Source organism: Anoplopoma fimbria, chromosome 2 (assembly GCF_027596085.1).
Source record: "Anoplopoma fimbria isolate UVic2021 breed Golden Eagle Sablefish chromosome 2, Afim_UVic_2022, whole genome shotgun sequence".
NCBI classification, from domain to species: domain Eukaryota; kingdom Metazoa; phylum Chordata; class Actinopteri; order Perciformes; family Anoplopomatidae; genus Anoplopoma; species Anoplopoma fimbria.
In genome coordinates this window covers 29503719-29524507 of record NC_072450.1, presented here as the reverse complement: position 1 = coordinate 29524507, position 20789 = coordinate 29503719, and the positions used below count along the sequence as shown (strand labels likewise).

The 20789-nt window shown below is 41.0% G+C and overlaps 1 protein-coding gene across 2 annotated transcripts; it reads left to right on the top strand.

Moving 5' to 3' along the window:
- Positions 1-503: 503 nt before the first annotated feature.
- On the top strand, positions 504-19149 carry minar1 (membrane integral NOTCH2 associated receptor 1). 2 transcript variants are annotated; one of them, XM_054617201.1, is made up of 6 exons: positions 504-796; positions 1134-2030; positions 3107-4567; positions 14766-15029; positions 17909-18176; positions 18728-19149. In XM_054617201.1, the coding sequence occupies exons 2-5, from the start codon at positions 1197-1199 to the stop codon at positions 18104-18106; spliced, it is 2757 nt and encodes a 918-aa protein (XP_054473176.1). In that variant the 5' UTR covers positions 504-796; positions 1134-1196; the 3' UTR covers positions 18107-18176; positions 18728-19149. The 2 variants fall into 2 exon arrangements, with proteins under 2 accessions (XP_054473176.1, XP_054473184.1); XM_054617209.1 differs by lacking the exons at positions 14766-15029; positions 17909-18176; positions 18728-19149 and adding an exon at positions 11182-11406.
- Positions 19150-20789: the final 1640 nt, after the last annotated feature.

The following is a 20789-nucleotide window of genomic DNA, read 5'->3' as shown; positions in this document are numbered from 1 at the left end:
CAATAGTTATAATAGTTTCTGTAGTAGTCTGTATATTTAATATTTCAGTTACTGTGGATTCTTTACTGTTTTTTACTGTTTTTTTTATTGCTCATTTGCTTATTTATAATACTTATTTTTGATCTTGTTTTTTTTACTATGTCTCTTGTTTGCACTATCCTCTATGCTGCTGTAATCCTGTAAATTTCCCCGCTGCGGGACTAATAAAGGATTATCTTATTTTATCTTATCTTATCTACATGTAATTGTTATTTTAATTATGCTATATCGTTTACACTCCCAAACAGTAAACTAAATAGTTACAATAACCTCCACCCAGCCAAAGGACAACATGCAGTTTACTCATGTCAATAAATAAGAAAAACGTGGCATGAGAACTCCTTCTACCATCTGTATCAGTCACGCTCTTCTTAGACTCTTATTTTGAAAGCGGAAACCGGTAGTGTAGTGGGTTTTATTTGCATTGACACTGATTATTTTTCTGCACAGCAGTCCCGGACAGCTGTGATAGGAGTCTAAGATTGTCCGACGTTTTTTCAGTTTGCTGTGACATGCAGCTCGAGAGGATTGGATCTCTGTATGCATTTACCTGCACGCGCGTTTGGTTTTAATATTCTAATTTAGTCTGACGGATATGGTTGAAATTCGTCTTTTAAAACACTGTTTTGGTTGCCGGTTAAGGGGAGATCCAGAGCGAGACGATGCATAAATGCTCTCAGTTTATTTTTATTTATTTATTTATTTTTGTCGGAGGGACATGCTGTGCTGCACCGAGCTGATCAGACGATAACTCAAGGTGAGTAACGCTGTGCTGCTGCAATAAGGCTTAAATCTCCCTGTGCGCGCACCTGCACACGCACCTGCAAACGCACACGCACCTGCACAATTAGACGCTCTGCGGCTGATGTTTTCTAACACATTGCAGGTGGACTCAGTTTAAACTGGTCCGGTTCCAAGGAGCAAGATGCATTCCCGCAAGGCTCTACATCGAGAGAGAAAAAAAAAAAAAAAAAAAAAGCAAACTGGGTCATTTTGAATGTGTCTTACTGTACAGTGTGTCTGACTCCTCTAGTGCCTTTTTTAAATATATGTGCAACTCATTTGCAGTGATTTGTTTATCTCCTGTTGTCCAGGTGTCCAGCTTCTCCCAAGTGACGGACCTCCTCGTTAGGCCTGTTCTTGCCAACCAGCTTGCCATGGACCCCCTCCCAGAGTACTCTCTGTCCCTGGTACAGATCCTGGATGAGCTGGGCACCAAGCATAACACCATGTCATATCAAGATCTGTGTAAGTCCTTGTGCGCACGCTTCGACCTCGTGCAACTGGCCAAGCTCCGCAGCCTGCTCTTCCACATAGCCTGTCAAGACCCCACCTTCCCGGCCGCCCTCTTCAAGGACAAGATGCGCTGCACCATGGAGGACCCGCAATCTAAGAAGCTCATGGTGGCGGCGGACATCGTCACCATGTTTAACTTGATCCAGATGAATGGAAGCATAGTCAAAGACAAGCTCCACATAGTGCATAGAGCCATGTTCCACAAGGACCAGTCGGTGGAGCTGGGCAGGTTTGATGATGATACTAAGTTTCAGGACTGTGACAGGGTGCTTGGTTATGAGCACATGGATCACCCTAGGGATGGACACCATTACCAGCATCAGCGCCCCCAGCAGCACCCTGTGACTCAGAGTGCCCCTCCCTGTCCTAAATCATCTGAGTGCAACAACTGCCAGCAGTTTATTCCCACCTCAGACCCTAACTTTCTTCTGGGCATCAGAAAGGACATGAAATGTAGAGCAGCCTCTCTGGGCAAGCTGCACCATCTGCCCCAGTACTCCACCTGCAGTCCCAAGTCTCAACCCTGCCAAATGCAGAGCACCTACTTTCCCATGGAGATCGACAGCGGGTCCACCACTGACCATGAGTCCGTTCAGCACATTAGTCATCCAGAGGCCTTCTCTGTTCACTCTTGCAACCAGAAGAGGAACTTCTTCAAGGAGGACTTTCACAAATTTGTGGCCTTCTCGCCACAGGTTTGTATTTTTTTTTTTTAGGATGCTGTTGATTGGTGGCAAAATTGAAACAATGTTAATATACAACTGCTGTTCAGATGTACATTAAAATCAGGGTTTAGAACAATATAACATTAAAATATGTGTAAAAAAGGATTTCTATTGCTATCTGTTGGGTTGAAAAGCAAAACAACTGTATAATGTCCTAAAGAAGATATAATAATATAATAATAATTAATTTAGTTATTTATAACTGTCAAAAAAAACTAGTATTCCATATACAAAATAAGAGCCATACAAAAAGCCATTTGCCGGCATGTTTCAAAACTGTAAACATAAGTGACTTAACACTTGATGAAAAAAATTGTCATTGTTAAGTTTTGATTGATTAGATTAATTTACCAGAGTTGACAAGAATACAAGTCAAAAAAATATCCAGTGTAACACTGATTCTGTGTCGCTGGAATGCTCTCTGAAATGTACTTGAGTAGAAGTGTAAAGTAATTCAATGCAGTACAATGCACTTTTGTTACTTTCCACTGCTTCAGAAAAATATGGAATATATGCTATTTTCCATATACTGCACTTAATAGCCTGAAAACAAGGGAGTGGCAGCATATTTATAAAATTCCTTTATGTTTGTGAAAGGATAAGTTATATCTCAAAATACATAACCCATATTTTATCATTGCATCTTAATTATGCATTATGTTTCAAATAACACTCTCACGATGGTCTTATTGGCAGATGGGCCATGTCATGCCATGACATGTTGTACTATAATATTTTTCTGATTATTTATTCTTGCTATCCTTAATGAGTATTAATACAACATTTGCATTGTCTTACACACTAACCTCCCACCCCATTTGTTATGAAGACCAGAGGACCATAATGGATGTCTTCAGTATTTGAGCACAACTTAACTTAGTCCTCCTTGACATATTCTTCCCTTTACAGTGTAAAAATGTTTCCATTCAGTTTAGTATCCATTTTGCATTTTGTCTCTAAAATATAACCTCTTGAGGTCTCTGCTGTATTTACTGTGTTTGGGTGTTTTAAAGTTGAATCAGTCCTTGTCTGGGTTACTTTTGTAGGTCGACCATCAGGGCAGTAAGGCTGCTGAGGGCTACCACAAGAGAGAGCTGCACAAGCCTGCAACCTTCTTCAACCACAGCTTTGAACTGCCCTACAGTAACCCCTACTTTGAGCCGACACTCAACTCCCCTCTTCAGGACAGACGGAGGGTGAAGCATGAGAGCCTGGATGATTTACAGGCTTCCACATACTTTGGTCCGACCACTGTCATGGAGCGTGTCAGCAGCAGGAATTACAGTAAAAAAGCAGCGAAGCAGCCGCCATGGCCAATGAAAAGCCTCAGTCTCAATACGGAAGAGGGGCCGCCGGAGTTTGAGGGGTCATTTCTGAACAGCAAACCACTCAAAGAAAACCACCATTGCAATGTCACCATCATAAACACTGACGAACAGCAATTTCAGAGCCCAAAGAAATTTGTAGATTCTTCATGTGGCTCTGCAAAGAAAACTAATGGAATTAGAAAAAAGGATGTAGGACTAATGGCAAGTAGGCCTGGGGGTTTGGAGGAAAGGGAAGCATTCAGAAATTTTAGGGATAAATATATGAACAGTTCATACTTTCAGGGAGGGGACCGCTCCTTTAGTGTTGGGACTCAAACAGAGCAGGCTGAGCAGAAAAAGGTGAAAGAATACCCCGCTAAGTCCAGTGATAGAGAAAGACACGCTTTCAAACACTGTGATGTGGACTCTGAGATCGTTGGTGATGACATAAGTGACATTTTTCGTTTTTTGGATGATATGAGTGTTTGTGACTCTCTTGGCATTGTCCAATCATCATGCTACAACAGTAATGGGTCTCTTTCTCAGGTAACGCTTAAGTCTGAAGTTGACAACTCCCCTGAACGCAACATTATCAGACTAGCCAAGTCCAAGCCGGACTGCCTCTTCCATTCACAGGAAAACCCAGACAATGAGCTCAAATTGAGTGTGTGCAAGTTGGTTATGAGGATTGGTGAGATCGAAAAGAAGCTGGAGTCTCTGTCGGTGTTTCGTGGTGAGATCTCCCATGTGCTTTCCAAACTAAACAAGCTGGACGAGAAGAGCCAGGAACCTGAGGCCGACGGGAGACACTGGGAGACAGCGTCTGCATCAAGGTCCGGTGCCACACCCGACAAGCCACATCCCCACCATCACCATAATGACCCCGCCCCCTTATCTAGTATTTTCAAGTGCCACACCACTGGTCACAAAGTCAAAATAGACAATGGCTCTTCAGAGGAGTGGTGCTGCTCAGATGGGAGTAACAGCGATAGCCTCAGGGTAAATGCTCTGAAGAAGAGACTGTTCATCAGGAGATCCTCCTGCTCACTCAACGGGGAGAACGGTGCCACTGAGTCAAAAGTCACCAGCATCACCAAATCTCTGCGGGACTTGAGGACAGTCTCATACTCCTGCCAACCCGGAGAAGAGGGCAAGGACAAGGGCAGAGAAAGCAAAGACAGACACCGGAGGGCCAAAGAGGTAGAAACACAGATTTTAAATTCACTTTTTTTGCAATAATAATGATTTTTATTGTTTCTTCAAAGACATCTAGTCAGTCCAGTTTGTTTTAAAGATGAATATTCATGAAGTAAATAAAGACCAAAAAAATGCGAAAAGCAGCTATAAATGTATACATACAGTACCAGTCAAGAGTTTGGACACACCTTCTCATTCAATGTTTTTTCTTTATTTTTATTTTTATTTTTTTCTACATTGTAGATTAATAGTGAAGATATCCAAACTATGAAGGAACACATATAGAATTATGTGGTAAACAAACAAATGCTCAACAAACCAGAATATGTTTTATATTTTAGATTCTTCAAAGTAGTTGAATGAGAAGGTGTGTCCAAACTTTTGACTGGTACTGTACATACATACATTACATTATGCTAAATACATACCTCGAAGTTGCCCAATGAGCTCAATAGCTATAATAGCAATTCACTTCAGGAATTAAGGCAAAGTGCCTGCTAACATCGTATTGGTCATAAGAAGCATTGGAGGAATGAACATTAGCAGGAGTAGAGGTTGTTTGCTCAAAGGACTTTTAAAGCTCGAGGGCTCTTATTCTGATTCTGAGGCCTCCACTCCCTCGTTTCCCTGAATGTTTAGGGCCTTAGTGGCAGTTGCAGCTGCAGCTTCTTTATTCACACAAGTAAACTCTAACAAGTACGACCTGTCTGAGGCCTTAATTGGGGGGACTGTGGCTCAGAAGGTACAGCGAGTTGTCCCTCAATCAGAAGATTGGCGGTTCAATCCCCGGCTCTAGTCCATGTGGATGTGTCAACACTTAACCCCCAAGTGCTCTAAAAGGCTCTGCCATTGGTGTGTGAATGGGTGTCAATGCCAGTATTCCACAAACTTAATTAATTCAGGTTTTCCTACTGTAAATTAGGGCTGCACAATTAATTTAATATTAGTCAACCACGATTTTGGCTTCCCACAATCAAATAAACGTAATCGCCTATGATATTAATGTTAATAATGCATATCAAATCAAGCGCTTCCTTAAAAAACAGGCATTGACCAGCCTGCGATCAGGATGTTTTTGGCTTTACATTTTGGGAGCCGCCATTTCCGCTGCGTTCACCCATAAGACAGACAGCAAGAAACACATTCATGTAAAAACAATTTAAAAAAAGAGATAAAATAAAAAAACAGGCTTAAACAGAATAAGACAGGTATAAAATTAAATAAAACATTGCACTGTAAGAAATTATTTAATTAAAGTGATTATTTACACAGTTTAACATCAACTAACGCAGTGTGAAATAAAGTTTTACAAACAATTGTTATCAGGACATTGGCATTTACGCTTTTCTATTTGCCAATCGCTTATAATGTTACATTGTAAACAACCAGTCCATGTTTAAATTGACAAGAGGAGAACGAGGGTTCCGTTCTGTTACATTATGATTCGTTCAGGATAGCCTGAACGAATCATAATGGTTCAGTGAAAATTAGTATTGGGCGAAGGTAAATTATAACGACATCATGATGTCATCGCGTAAATGTAGGTGTTCGTGAAAAACTTGAATAAATCCAGTTGTATGAAGGAATGTTTTCACAACAACATAAAAGGATATTAGAGATGAATTATGCCCTGTTTACACCACCTCTAAGCAGATTTGAAGACATTAAAAACTACTAATGTTTTAATTCATAAAAATACAGTCTTTTATTTCCTTTCCTTTAGACCAGCTGCTACAATTAAACAACAATATAGATCGGTAATTAGTATTTGCGTCAAAACAAAACGTGATCGGGATCTCTAGAAGTTATATTCGCCCTTTTTGTTCTGGACCGATATGTGATCCAATCCGTGACTCTTATCTGTGATATGATCCGAACCGCAAACTTTATGATCCGTGATTTCTTTTAAATGTTTTTTTTTTTTAGATGACCTGCGATGACACCGTTGCAGTAGTCTGTTAAAAGTAGTCTGTTAAAAAGATAAATGCATAAACAAGGATTTAAGGACTTATGTCCTGCTGGGACGTAAATCCTTAAATCATTGATATATTCTGAAGGTGGTAGTAGGCTGTCTTTGTAATTGTCTTTATGTAGCTTTTGAAATTCAAGTCTTGAGTCCATGGCTACACTTAGATTTCTTGCTTGGTTTGTGGTTTTTAACATTGCCAGCTAAAGTTGAGTGCTGACTTTTAAACGTTTCTCCTTAGCTCCAAAAACTGCTGCCACAGATTTATCATTTTTTTAATTGAAGAAAATTCAGGGACATATGGTCATCAATGCATTTACTTAGTGATTGTATGGGACCATAGTCCCCTGGCATAATTATGGTAACTTATTTTGTTGTTTTCCATAATTTGAGCCAGTGGATGCATTTAGATGTTAAACAGAAGAGGCCCCTGAATAGAAGTGAAGTCATATTTGTCTGCCAAAATGTGTAGCTACCTATAGACACAAAGCAGTCCCTGTCCTTTACGTATGTTTCAAACCAGTTTAGTGCTGTGCCAGAAAGTCACAACCAGTTGTCAAGTCAGTCGAGTTGTATGTTGTGGTCGACTATGTTGAATGCGGCACTGAGAATTAATAATACTAAGAAAGAAATTGACACACTGTCCATGTTCAAGTGGATATCAATGAAGACCTTAACAAGAGCAGTCTCAGTGCTATGGTGTAGTCGAAAACCTGATTGGAAGGAATCAAAAATTTAATTCAATTTCCCAATTTCCAGGGATATAATTTACTCTCTTTGCAAAAAGAGAGTTCATGGGAGGACTACCTCTAATGGCTTTATTTCTGGGCAACCCCTTCTTTTCTGGGTAGTCTTGTTGTTGATAATTAATGTGTTAGCATGCTCTTATCCACTGCTTTGAGTCAATTGTAGAGTGGTCTCGTTCCCACATAGTCCATTCCCACGTTCACTTCTACCAATGCATTTTATTTTCCAGCACTGCAATCTTCTGTATACATTTTTAGTGGTTGACACGGGAGTATCTTGCTGCTAATTAGCTTTAGCTAAGTACCACGTATCCAGCCACGTCAACATAGGCTTGTGCTGTAAGTAAGCCACGCTCACATAGTGATGAGGAGGTCATGAAAAATTGAAATATGGCAATTATATCTACATAAAAATGACAGTGATTGAGATTTTAAAGTATCCATGAGCTGCTGGTGAAAGGTTCTCCCACAATAAAAACAAGAATATAAGAAGAAAAAGGCGATTCGTTGGACACGATAAACAACATTCATCTCAACGTTTATACGGACACAGCGATACACTGGAATCAGTGAGGGAAGTGGGTAGGATAGAAGTAGGACAGTATGAGTGGACAGCCCTTGCCACAGAATGCTGTGTCACCGTAGCCATGCACTTTATCACTATATGTTTAGTTTAACCACATGTATTTAAATGCATCAAGATTAATAGATAATCGTTTTATAATCGCATCGTAGCCCTTTGAATCGTAATCGAATCGTGAGGTGCCTAGAGGCTCCCACCCCTAATGTCCCCAATGGGTGTGAAAGTTAGAGACCTGATTGGCAGGTGGCTCCATGCATGGTAGCCCCTGCCATCAGTGTATGAATGGCTGTGAAGGGGTGAATGATGACATGTAGTGTTAAAGCGTTTTGAATGTTTTACCCAGAGGTACTGTTCCGCCCTTGACTGTGGCCAGCACCCCACTCTTTAGACCAAAGGGGGGATGTTGGGACTTCACCATGTGGGGTGAAACAAAGAGAGAGGCCTACATTTAAGGGAGTCCCTGTAATTTGGCCATGACATCACCAAGGCTATATAAATCAGTGCACAACTTCACACTGTGAGGTGATATTGCTACTCACGTTGCTAAAAGGAGGTTACAACATTGGTACCCAAAAAAACCTAGGTAGCAGTCACAACCTCGTTGGATGAGCAACAGTCTGTTTTGGTCTTCACGAACACACTTGGATCCCTAAGAAGAAATGGATAACTCACCCCTTGCTTCCCAACTTTAACCTGCAAAAGGAAGATTCATCTTCAGAGGAAGATAAGGTTAACTAAGCCCAGCTCTCTTCCTATTCAAGTCGACATTCACTTTTGTTCCCTGCTTCCACATGTGGGGCAGCACGGCGCTAAACGCCAGCGAACAAGTCTGAAGAAACAAACGCCAATCACAACCAAGCGATCTCAAGTAAGTGGCTATTACGGACCGCCGAGTCCCGTTCAGTGAAACATAACTGTTGTGCTGTTTCACACTGCTGAGCTTTGTTTTGTTAACTTAAGCCATCACGAATTAAGTTGGTAGACTGTATTTTATTAGTTAAAGGACCAGTGCCACTGCTGGTGGACCTGAGTTTGCCAGCAGCTTCTGTGTGATAAAGTTACAGTTACTGTACTTTACTGCTGCGGTGACAAACTGCCTTGCTTTGAATGTTTTCTTCTTCTTTCCTAAACTAACCCACACACACGTATCTATACACACAAATACGCCGTTATGCTCATTCATACCCAAGTGATGTGTTAAGCGCGGCCTCCCTTGTGTGACACATTCCCCCCTTTAATGATCGTGGATACGCCGCCATTATGAAGTCTTGCGTGACCTGACCACTTTATGTGACTAGGTCCGCCATCTTGCTCTCTATTGTATCGTGGTAGAGTAGTGTGATATCTGTATACCACAGTTCTAATTCCAGCACGTCCTGACTTAGATATTACATTTATATTTTTCTCTTATTCTTTTTAGCAGCATTTTCATCTTAATTGTTTTTGCTCCCTACACAGCCCTGCTGACTTGGGACAGGCTTTTAAAACCACATGTTGAAATGTCAAGATGTCTCAGCAGGTCTTGATCACACAAATCATTCCCTGTGACCTTTCAGCACAAATGTAATGTAAATGGAGCAGATGTTAATTGAAATGGGTCTTGACCCTGAGCTGTCTGTATGCAGCCTGTTTCTACATCAGGAAATCTATGAAGCCGCTGTATATCATGTCAAGCAATAAAACTGAGCCGGGACACAAAAAACTGAAAAAGAATCCCTCTCAATCATGACTTATGACCCACTAGTTTGATGGCGGTGTCTGTATCTGCAGAGAATCTGCATATTCCTGTATTTGTGTCTTCTTATGTTGCTGTGATTGGGACTTTTCTGGGCATTAGGAAATAGCATTTGAACCCAACAAGGGGATGTTATCCCCAACGATAAGAAGGGAAAGAAGCCCGTTCTCCGTTGCGGTTCAAATACTGCGGCTTTGTCACACCCGTCATGCATGTCCAGTATCGAGATTCACAGACCTCACAGGCCTGACTTATACAGACAGAAAGAACAGGCAAGCAACAGCAGAATGAAGTGTGCATTGGGCTGTATTCCTTCTAAATTCGGCATTTCTCCGCCTGTTTATGAGAAGGTCTGGATGGGTTTATTTGTTCTTTTGAAAGTACACATCTTGAAACAAATCTGAAAATAAAGTTTATTTTTGATTCACGGCTTCACTCTAACGAACGCCGGTCCCTGTCTTCACTTACTCTCTAGCTAGCTCGACCAGCTGCACACTACCTCTCTCTCTTTCTGTCTTTCTTGATCCCTCACTCGTTGAGCTGTAGATAAAATAAGATAATCCTTTATTAGTCCCACATCAGGGAAATTTGCAGAGGAAAGGAGGGGCGAATTTTGAGAAGAGAAAGCGGCAGAACCACAACTTTTCATATAGAGTTAAAAAAAAAAAACACACTCCTTGAAGTTCTTCATTACCTCTGCCAATCATCGTTTGCGTATTACGATAAAGTGGGATGTGCACAAACCGGCAAAGGGCTGTGTCTGATGGTGTGGCGTAACTTTGGCTGTACAGACACTCGCAACCCTCTCAGATGTGGCAAGCATAAATCACACTTAAAGTTAAGCATTACAGCATATAAACATGTTCTAGTAGAAATTAAAAGTACATGAAGAAACTAAAAAAATTGCATATGTGTCACGGGTGTGGTGTGGACCCAAAAGCAGTACGACTGAGATGGAGTAAGTTTCAGAAGCTTTATTGAAAGCGGGACATACAGCAGACAAACGGGCGGGATATGACTCACGGTGGATATTCCTATCGGGAGCGTGCCAAGCCGTCAGGGGATCAGGCAGACGGAAACCAGAGAAAGCAGAGGCTAAACTCGTGGTCGGGGACAGAAAGCTAAGGCGGCTAACCGGGGCAAAGGCAAGGCAGGGAAGTCCAAACGGGCAGGGACGGCAACGGGAAATCAGTCCTAGGGAAATTGCTGGAAGGTCTGGCATGAATGCGACGAATGATCTGGCAGTGAGTGTGTGACTGACTGACGGGTTTAAATACTGGAGGGAGTAGGTGCAGCAGAGTGAGCAGGTGAGAGTGATTGTGCTGATGAGGTGGGCGTGGCAGACAGGTGCACTGAGTAAGGCTGATTAGGTGAGTGAGATGTGGAGTGACAGGAGAGAAGGGGCAGAGCTATGACGTGAGCTGGGAGTGGCCAGAGTGAACTGAGAGACAGAGTGACAGGCAGGTGAACAGAGTGAGCCAATTAGGTGAGTGAGACAGAGTGACAGGGAGTATGGAGCTACTGACAGTATGGAGGAAGAACTGTGACACAAGGAGAACATTTTGAAATTGCTTGTTTTTTTTGCAGCTGAAGCTCCAGATTTCCCACGATGTCTTCATCGTCGTTACCGTCCGCCTGGAGAACGGCTGTTTTCTGGGGCTGTTTTTAGCATTTTGTGGGATATTACAATGCTGGTCTTGGCTGCTCCATCCCTGGATGTGCAAAGCTTGGTAAAAATCTTGCTTTTGCAGCTTAGCTAGCAAAGCCTCAGATGTTCGTGCCCCCGCTCTGCATCAGTCAAATTTTTGTATTTCCCCGCTACGGGACTAATAAAGGATTATCTTATCTTATCGTATTTCTCCGTGTGTTTTGTCTCATAATGGCGATTCAAATTGTAATCCTTAAACACTGGGATCTGTTCCACACAAAGCACACGGCTTTACCTTTGACTTTAGTAGATAAATACTTAGAAGTCCATGTTTTGTTAAAAACTCTACACTCTGTATCAAGCTTTCTTTTTTTAACATAGGCTGACATTTTTTAGGGCAAACGGGTAACTCACATCTCCTGTAAGCTCAGTTCGCCAACACATTGCAGTGACGCTGCTGCTCGCACACATTCACTAACGTACTAACGTATGTAAATTGAAAAAAAAAACAGCAGCAGTCGCCTTCAAAATAAAATGTACGTTTTATGCCTGATTTCCCATTGACATCCAGCGGTCGGTGACAGCCAAAGGGCCGGGTGTGGCAAAGGGGCCGTATAATGCCCAGGTCTGGCATAGAAAGAGCCATACATATCTACATAGGGAGCTGACTAGACACACGCACACAAACCAAAGTCACCGAGCGGATAGCTGCGATGGAGACACTGAAGCGAACCAGGTGAAGTGAAGATTACTCAAATTTTGGAGAACTAAGCCTGCCACTTTAAGTGCAATAAAACATTTGGGAGTAAAAAACAGCCAATACTTTATCAATACATCTGTTAAACAAGCATGAACATTTAAGTAATAGTTGTGATGGAAATGTTAGGGCTAGTTCCCTTGAGACAGAAGAAGTTTCGGCAGACCCAGATGTCTTAAGCAGTAACATTTTTTGTTGCTCGATCGAGGAGAATAGGCAAAACACCACGTGTGAATCACAGTGTACTGCTACCCAATTCTGAAGATGATGTCCTTGAGCAAAGTATTTAACCTTCCCCAGACCAGGGACTAACCAAGTTCCGCTATATCCAAATAGGGTTAGTTCTACATCAGCCTGGCATGTGTGAGGATTCTATTGGATATAAGATCTAAACAAGGAAATACGTGCTGTGCTAGCAACAACATAACCTCTGTACAGTCTCTCTTATCCAGCGTCTCCAACTGAGTTGGGTCTATACCGAATATCGAAGGTTTCTAGCTGAGCTTGGCCTACCAGCTCCCATAGCCAGCTCGGCCTTATCAGGCACATAGAGTGAGACAGGCAAAGAGAGACATACAGTTGACCTGACCTACAGACCTTTAACCTACATGAGGGAAGTTTAACATACAATAAGGAAAATTCCTTCACAATAGTGATACCTATTTCATTTCGATCTGTCTGCAGTCCCTTATTCACCACTTCAATGTGTACAGAAGCACGGCACGACTACTACTATCACTCTACATCAGGGGTCACTAATAGGCGGACAGTGGTCCGTGTCCGGATCCAGATGCCTTTTGACAAGTAATTTCACATGAGGTGCTCATAAAAGAGTAGCATGAACAGTGAGACCAGAGAATGAACAGATTCTTACATGTTTAATCTTTCAACGAGCAGTTCAAAACCAGTATATCTCATATGGTCAGAGACCGTGGCGATTATTAAATGCAGCAATGTGAAGTGCCACTAGGACACAAAGCACAAATCGTTTGAGCAAACATATCCAGTGAATTCCAAAATTAAGGCACAGAAAATAAATAATCTAAAAGCCCAATATGATCAGAATTCTAATACATTAATTCACTGCCCAACAATGATGTTAACAGAGAGGGGAGAGTTGTTTCAATAACCACAGATATAGTCCGTGCCCACGTTATTCTCTTTGAAGACTATAATATATTTTTTTGGGGGGGTGACATTTCTTTACAACTGAATGAACTGAATTTAAAGCTGGAGGGCATGGACAATTGAGTTAAATATTGTTTTCGAAATAAATATTCAAAAGCTTTCTGTTATGTATTTATTCTTAAATGCATCTTTTATTTGACTTGAAATGAGAGAAGAACATTTATTTGTTATTAGAGTATGGATTATTTATAATTCATCCAGGCCAATTTAAAAACGAAAAGATATTATTCAATTTAACTCTCTTTAATTGATTTGAAAGTTAGTTGTTGACTATATGCAGACTTTGATACAACTGCTTCAATATATATGGCACAAAATCATTGCGCAAGTTACACATTATTGTGATGTTGCGGACCTTTGCTTGAGGAAATTCTCTTTAACTGGCCCTCGTTGAATTTTAATTAAATACCACTGCCGTAGTTGAAAATGTCAGTGAGCCAAGGGGTCGGGCCGACAACTTCTGGTTACTATTGTTACCACCACTGGCCATATGTTTGTGTTGTAGTAAAACAAAATGAAAGAAGCCTTGTATAGATACAGATATTAATACATTTCCAAAGGAAATAAAAATATAACAATATAACTCGGTGGTTAGAGTTAGGGATAATGAATAAATAAATATGATAATGAAATTTGATGAAATTCAACAGCCGATAAAAACCCTGTTACACAATAAAGTATCCATAGCAGATTCAAAATACATTGATAAACATCATTAAAAGCAGTGGCGTTGGTGGGGTAGCTCTATATTTACCTTATTGTCCTGCTGCTTTAATGTTTGGTAATTCTCTCAGAGAGATTCTTGAGATGTGAAGCCTGTTTGTGAACAGGTACCATCCCCTCCAAATAACACAGTGAGGAAGTGTTACAGAACTTCTTCTGAAATATTATAGCAAGTAGCCCTTTTTTCCAACGCTATATCTGATTACTTTACTCATGGTTTGGTTTGTAACACTAACCTGCAACTCAATTTTTTTGTTGCTCTGTCTACATTATGATAGAACACTGATGTGACTACTTTATGGAAATTTATATTGGCTGTGGTTCAATAAGATCTCCATCTGTGTGGACAGATATTGGAACATTAATAATATAAGTAATTAGGCTAAATGTCCTAAAAGTATTTAAAAGCATACCATCTTGAACATTGCAGACCTGATGTCTGATTTTCAAGAACTGTGTCTTAAAATGATGGTATACGTGTATAAGTGCATGGTTGATATGTTTATCATAGCAAACAGGTCTGAAAAGCAGACTGCTTTTATTTGACTAAAAGTCTGCACAGTAGCATTTTACTCTCTCTTTCAAGGCATTTACTAATAATCAGCTGCCTGATGATATTACACATTTTAAAATAAACCCCCTTCTTCATCATACATTCTGTGCTTCCTGTCTTACAGATGAGCTGTAAGTCAGGAATACTGGCTGAGAGTTTTGAAGTTTGAAAAGTCTGTAAATGCTCAGACTAAGGACCTGGTTGATCTACACTATAAAAAATTGCTTTTTCTATAGCAGAGGCTCACTGGGTTGAAAAAAGATCACTGATGGAAACTTCTCTTTTTTTATCACCATTTCCAGGTTGAGCAAGAGCATCAACATGAGTTCCCCCAAGTCCAGCGGCCCCCTCAACCTCAGAGGGAGTCCTACCTGAGCGAACAGATTATCTCAATGTACCCCTTCACACCCCCCACTAAGGCCCATGTGAAAGGTCGCCCCCTGTACCTTGACCTGAGGCTCACCAGCCAGTCACATGGCAAGCGCAGCCAGCCGTCCTGGACCATCAAGGATTCTAAACACAACTCAGGAGAGAAGGCAAAGCAGCTCACAGCTCTGGACCTGCAGGTATTGGAACTTGCAGATTCCCAGTAGAATTACTAGAGGGCTGTTGGGGAGTGAACTAAGCATAGCAAGGTCTCACCATATATATATAGTTAAACTTAATTGCAGAGGAATTTAACTGCATACATTAAAAAAAAAATTAAGTCTGTTTTAAACAGTAGTCAGTTGCCCATATGAACATTTAAACAGGTCATGCTGTCATAATTCTAATAACAATAATTAATAATAATAATGATTAATCCTTTATTAATATGCCTTCAATGTAGGTGCTTTCAATGTAGGGACAAAATCAACACCAATCTTTGCATAAAAATGTATTCCAAAGTGCATCTGAACTTTAAATGATATTTCAGCAGCTTATTCAAATCAACTGAACATCTAATGTCATTGTTTTTTTAGTACAAAATCTCCTCTTTGTGTTTCTCTGGACAGTGTTTTCTTGTAGATCTGCAGTAGTATTAGAAAAAAGTGGGTTGTTTTAATGCCCAGACTGAACAGGAAGAATGATTACAGCAACAAAAACTGGCTTCAATGTTCATATGGGCATCAATGTTCATATGGGCATCTAACTATTTTCTGGGGCGCTGGAGTAGTGGTCTGGAGAAGTGGCGTCTTCATACTGACGCACAAGGCACACTTTAGCTTTCAATGAAATCCAATGTAAACCCATCAGCCATTATTAGATGCTCAAAGCAGCAGACCTAGTTAGTCCTAAGAGCAAGAAAGTCCGCGGAGGGCTGGAAGGCGGGTTGGAGTGTGGGTTAAACAATTACAGGAATTTCGTATCTTGTGTGGAACCAAAAGATTAATGACTTTTACTGATGATGCTATCAGGTGAAATGATGTCGCTGAGTCACATGATGTTAAGCTTGTAGCTGAAGTGATGTTACAAGCATGCTTATTTAAAGCCAAAATATAGTACGTGGTACAATGCGATCGCTTCAAATTAACTGTGCGCAAACCTACACAAAGGGATGGCGCCGGGTTTTCTGCCGAAGCGGTAAAATAAAAAGAGTAGGGATAAGATCACATCGTGTTTTAGGACATTCACAATGCTTTGTCATTGCTCTGAGACACTTCAAAGTTATCTCATGTTAGTCCTGAAGTCTAAAATGTCCTTCCCACTCTCCTTTCCTTTTCTAGAAATATGTAGCCTCTGTGAGGCTACACAGGAACAGATATGGTCTCTGTGTGTTTGAGAATGGCCTGGCAAAAAATTGTTTGACTAATTGTTTGCATCAAAATTCCCATATGACATCAAATTAAATAAATTTAAAAACTTAAAAAGCTACTCCAACATAGCACTTCAGGGGCTGTTATTTTTTCCAGTAAAGCTCCATATATGGCATCCGTCCGTCTATTTTCTGTAACCACTTCATGGTTGTAGGGCTGGAGGCGATTCCAGCTAACATTGAGCAACAGGCAGAGTACAGCCTGTAAAGGTTGCTAATCTATCACAGTGCTGACACTGTGAGACAGACAACCGGTCAAATTCGCTGCCAGTCACTGCACCTCTGGTTCAATCTCTAAATATATGGCATTCAGAAGAATAATATTGGATATTAGCTTAAGCAGTCTAGGGCTCCAGTCTTTAGGTTTTTTGAATTCGGGGGAAGAGCAGGATGGGTCTCCAACATGGTACAACAAAAACAATTAAAATATAAATTCATTCATAATTTAATACCATAAAAAAGAGTATATGTTAACATTAATTAAACAGGAAGCGTAAATCTATTTTCAGCCTAGTACTCGACCAAAAAAATGTGTCTAACTCGGTAAAAATAGAAAGCTGAAATGATTTAAAGCACAATAAGGAGGGCTTGATTACTAGATTCAGCGACTGGATATTGGACCTGCTCACAAAGAGACCCCTGTCAGTTTGGATTTGTGGTCACACCTCCACTCTAGTGTTGAACATTTAACCCCCCGGGATGTTTGCTCAGCCCCCTCCTGTTCACGCTGTGCATCCACAAGTGCAAGCCCCAAAATGAAGAAAACTGATGTAAAGTTTGAGAAAGACGCCACCATTATCGTCCGGATTACAAACAAGGATGAGAATTCATATGGAGGGAAATCAACAATCTTGCAGTGTGGTGCTCTGCATTAGTAAAACCAAGGTGCTGAATTTTTGAAATTTCAGGCGAAGACACAAACCCCAGACTACATCAATGGAGCTGAGGTGGAACAAGTGAACAGTTTTAGAAACAAAGGTAGAATTGTTCAATAACAATTTGATTTAGTTGGCAAAATATTTAGTGAAATGTAGATTTTTGTGTCCACCATGTTTGTAGCTTCCTCTTGATGTGCGCTTATAATCTGGCACCAGGTGGCTATATTTTTCTAAAGGTTGGCACCCAGAAACGTCCCAAAGCTTAATGAGAATATACAGGCAAAGGGCACGTTCTCTGCAAATACAGACCAAACACAGAACAAAAATGGTTCTTAAGTGGTTCTTTACAAGGCTGTGTGGTCCAATGAAGAACTATTGCACTCTAGGGACGGTTTTCCATGTTTCTCATACTGTTCTTTGGGATAATAAAGGATTCTTTATTCCTATTTGAGTCATTGGATGGTGGGGTATGGTATAAATTTGTGAAATTACCATACCTTTCCATGACCTTGGGATGCTAGCCGATACAGTATTGCAAATATAATCTATGTAATTACTAATTGATAATTATCTACTAGTAATGTGCCCATGCACACGATTGGAACTGGTGGCGCCTCCTATTGAGGGATTCCAGAATAGTTTTTCAATATTAACTTAATAAACTTTTAAACAGAGGTAAAGGTTTTAAGTTTCTAAATCAGTGTTAAAAAGAAATTCTACTTTTTTTAGACCTCTGCATCCTCCTACTGATTCCCTCTGTTTGTTTCATCAGACACAGGAGTCCCTGAACCCCAACAACCTGGAGTACTGGATAGAGGATATCTACACACCAGGCTTTGACTCACTGCTCAAGAGAAAAGAGGCTGAGTTCAGGAGGGCTAAGATGTGTAAAATCGGAGTGCTGATCGCGGCAGCTACCTGCACTGTCATTCTGGTCATTGTTGTTCCAATATGCACAATGAAAACATGAGAACTCGGATACAGTGGCCCTGCCAATGAATGATACACTTTAATGCTATGGTTTTCTGTTCATGGATTGGGTAAGTGCAGCAGATTTAATGACAAAATGAACGTTTTGGGATTTGACTATTTGAGTATTGACTGAGCTTTTGCCAAGACAGCTGTTGTACAATATAAATTAATTCAGCAAGTACATAATATGAACTGTATGTATGCTGATTAAACAGTTTAATTTTATTGTATTGTGATAAACTTTAGAGGACAGTATGAAGGTCATGGATTTAATTGTCTGTCTTAAACACCTGCAGCAGGTGATCACTGAACTGGATTTTTTATTGTAGCCAGCATATTATAGTTTTCTTTTCGTATAATTACTGTACAATGTATTTAGATCAAAGTTATCTTTGATGAATTATCTGGTTGAATGTTTGAAATCATCGTTTTATTTATTTTTTTCTGCTATAACAGCGAGCATTTAGATAATTGAAATTAGTTCAACATATTTTTGAAATTATTGAAAATATATAGAAGTGCTTTAGTTTATACTACACATAATATCAGTAAGGTGTATCCTGACTTTATTTCCCATGTTATATTTGCCTCTATTTACCCTATCTTCCTGTGCCTCCAGGATCATCCTCCCCGCTCCCCCAGCCTGCCTGCCTTGCCAGCTCATGACCCAAACCTGCCACACTCATACCGCGTTCTGCCTGCTTTGTCTGCTCTGCCTCCCTCGGATCAATCATCCACCATCACCCTCTGACCCTCGGTCTCTACTGCCCCATCTCAACCTTTATCATTCTCATCACCCATCATCCCTGAAATGAACCCCTTCACTTCTACCTGCCTTGTCTGTGTATGCATTTGGTTCAAAACCTAAAGTCCCGTCACAGAACAATCTTGCCCAACATGGACCCAGCAGACCAGATTCCTTCCGTCAAGCTCTCAAATCCCTCTAGGCTGATGTGGGCCAGATTGGACAGCAGCTCATCCAGGTTTCCACACAGCTTTTCCTCTCCAGCAATTCCCCCTGCCCAGCTAACTTGCAGCCCCGGGCGCCACACGTTCCCGCGCTGGAGCGCTATGCTGGACACCTTGGAACATGCTAGTCTTGTTTTTAATGCAGTAGTTTTTAGTGTTTGAGCAGCAACCCTCTATGTATATCACAAATAGAGCTAAATTGCCTTTATTATCGGGGAACTTAAATGGAATGCTTTAGCCTGGGCTTCTAGTGTATGTGACTGTTATCATCTAACTCCTCTTACCCTCATTTTGTTTGAGAAATCATGGTTTTTGACCACCCTGTTAGTGGGACGCATACTGTCACTACATCAGGGCCCCTGCAGCATAGCTGACTCTTCTATTGAATTTAGGAAGGCAGCTGCCAATTCAGGGTGGAACGAGACTTCACTCCAGGTTTTTTTTCTCAGAGGTCTTAATGACTCAGTGAGAGATGAGTTAGCTGTCTGTTTGTTTCATCAGACACAGGAGTCCCTGAACCCCAACAACCTGGAGTACTGGATAGAGGATATCTACACACCAGGCTTTGACTCACTGCTCAAGAGAAAAGAGGCTGAGTTCAGGAGGGCTAAGATGTGTAAAATCGGAGTGCTGATCGCGGCAGCTACCTGCACTGTCATTCTGGTCATTGTTGTTCCAATATGCACAATGAAAACATGAGAACTCGGATACAGTGGCCCTGCCAATGAATGATACACTTTAATGCTATGGTTTTCTGTTCATGGATTGAAGTGCAGCAGATTTAATGACAAAATGAACGTTTTGGGATTTGACTATTTGAGTATTGACTGAGTTTTTGCCAAGACAGCTGTTGTACAATATAAATTAATGAGCAAGTACATAATATGAACTGTATGTATGCTGATTAAACAGTTTAATTTTATTGTATTGTGATAAACTTTAGAGGGGTTAGGGATGACTCAGACTAATTGGATGCTTTAATTTCCCTTGCAAACTAATAAATAATAAATAAACTAGATAATTGTCTTTATGAACATAAGAGAGAAAAGGTTAGCCGGCTTCTAAATTTGCCATCCCCTCGCTCATCCCCTCCATCTCTCGGGAGAGACAGCAACAGCCCATCTTCAAATTTTCATGATCTTCCTGGTTCTCCTGATTGCCTCTCCCCAGCCGAAGAGCCCATGCAGCAATTAAAGCATGGCTTTAATTGGCTGAACGCCTCCGGAGTATGAAATGTGCATTTACTCTGGCCAAGCGGGTCATTTCATGGTCTCCTGCCCCCAGCAGCCAATAGAGGTGGCTTATCAGTAGACATGGGGATACTGATGAGCCAGACTACTCCCTCTTCAATTCCCCAGACCAGAATGCAGCTTGATGCTACTCTCATGTGGAAACAGTCTCTTACCTTGTGTGCCTTGGTGGATTTAGGAGCTGATGAGAGCTTCATTGATTCCAATCTTGTTTCCCAAGCCGGAATTTCCATCCAGCCACTACACACTTCCCTCCATGCCCATGGCCATGGTAAGCTCTCCGCTCGTTACCCACATCAGTGTACCTCTGCATCTTGTATTGTCCGGCAATCACCATGAGTCCATTCAATTCCACATTATCTCCTCCCCTTACACTCTTTGGTCCTCTGTCAAACCTGGTTAAAATAACAAAAATACAGCATGTTATCAGCGTTATCCTTTAAACTCCATGTAACTGAAAAT

Bases quoted from the DNA above. Each gene is read 5' to 3' on its own strand.
- minar1 (XM_054617201.1), top strand. From the start codon at position 1,197: ATGGACCCCCTCCCAGAGTACTCTCTGTCCCTGGTACAGATCCTGGAT. The intron at 4,568-14,765 runs GTAGAAACACAG...CACCATTTCCAG, and splicing joins GACACCGGAGGGCCAAAGAG to GTTGAGCAAGAGCATCAACA. The intron at 15,030-17,908 runs GTATTGGAACTT...TTGTTTCATCAG, and splicing joins TCACAGCTCTGGACCTGCAG to ACACAGGAGTCCCTGAACCC.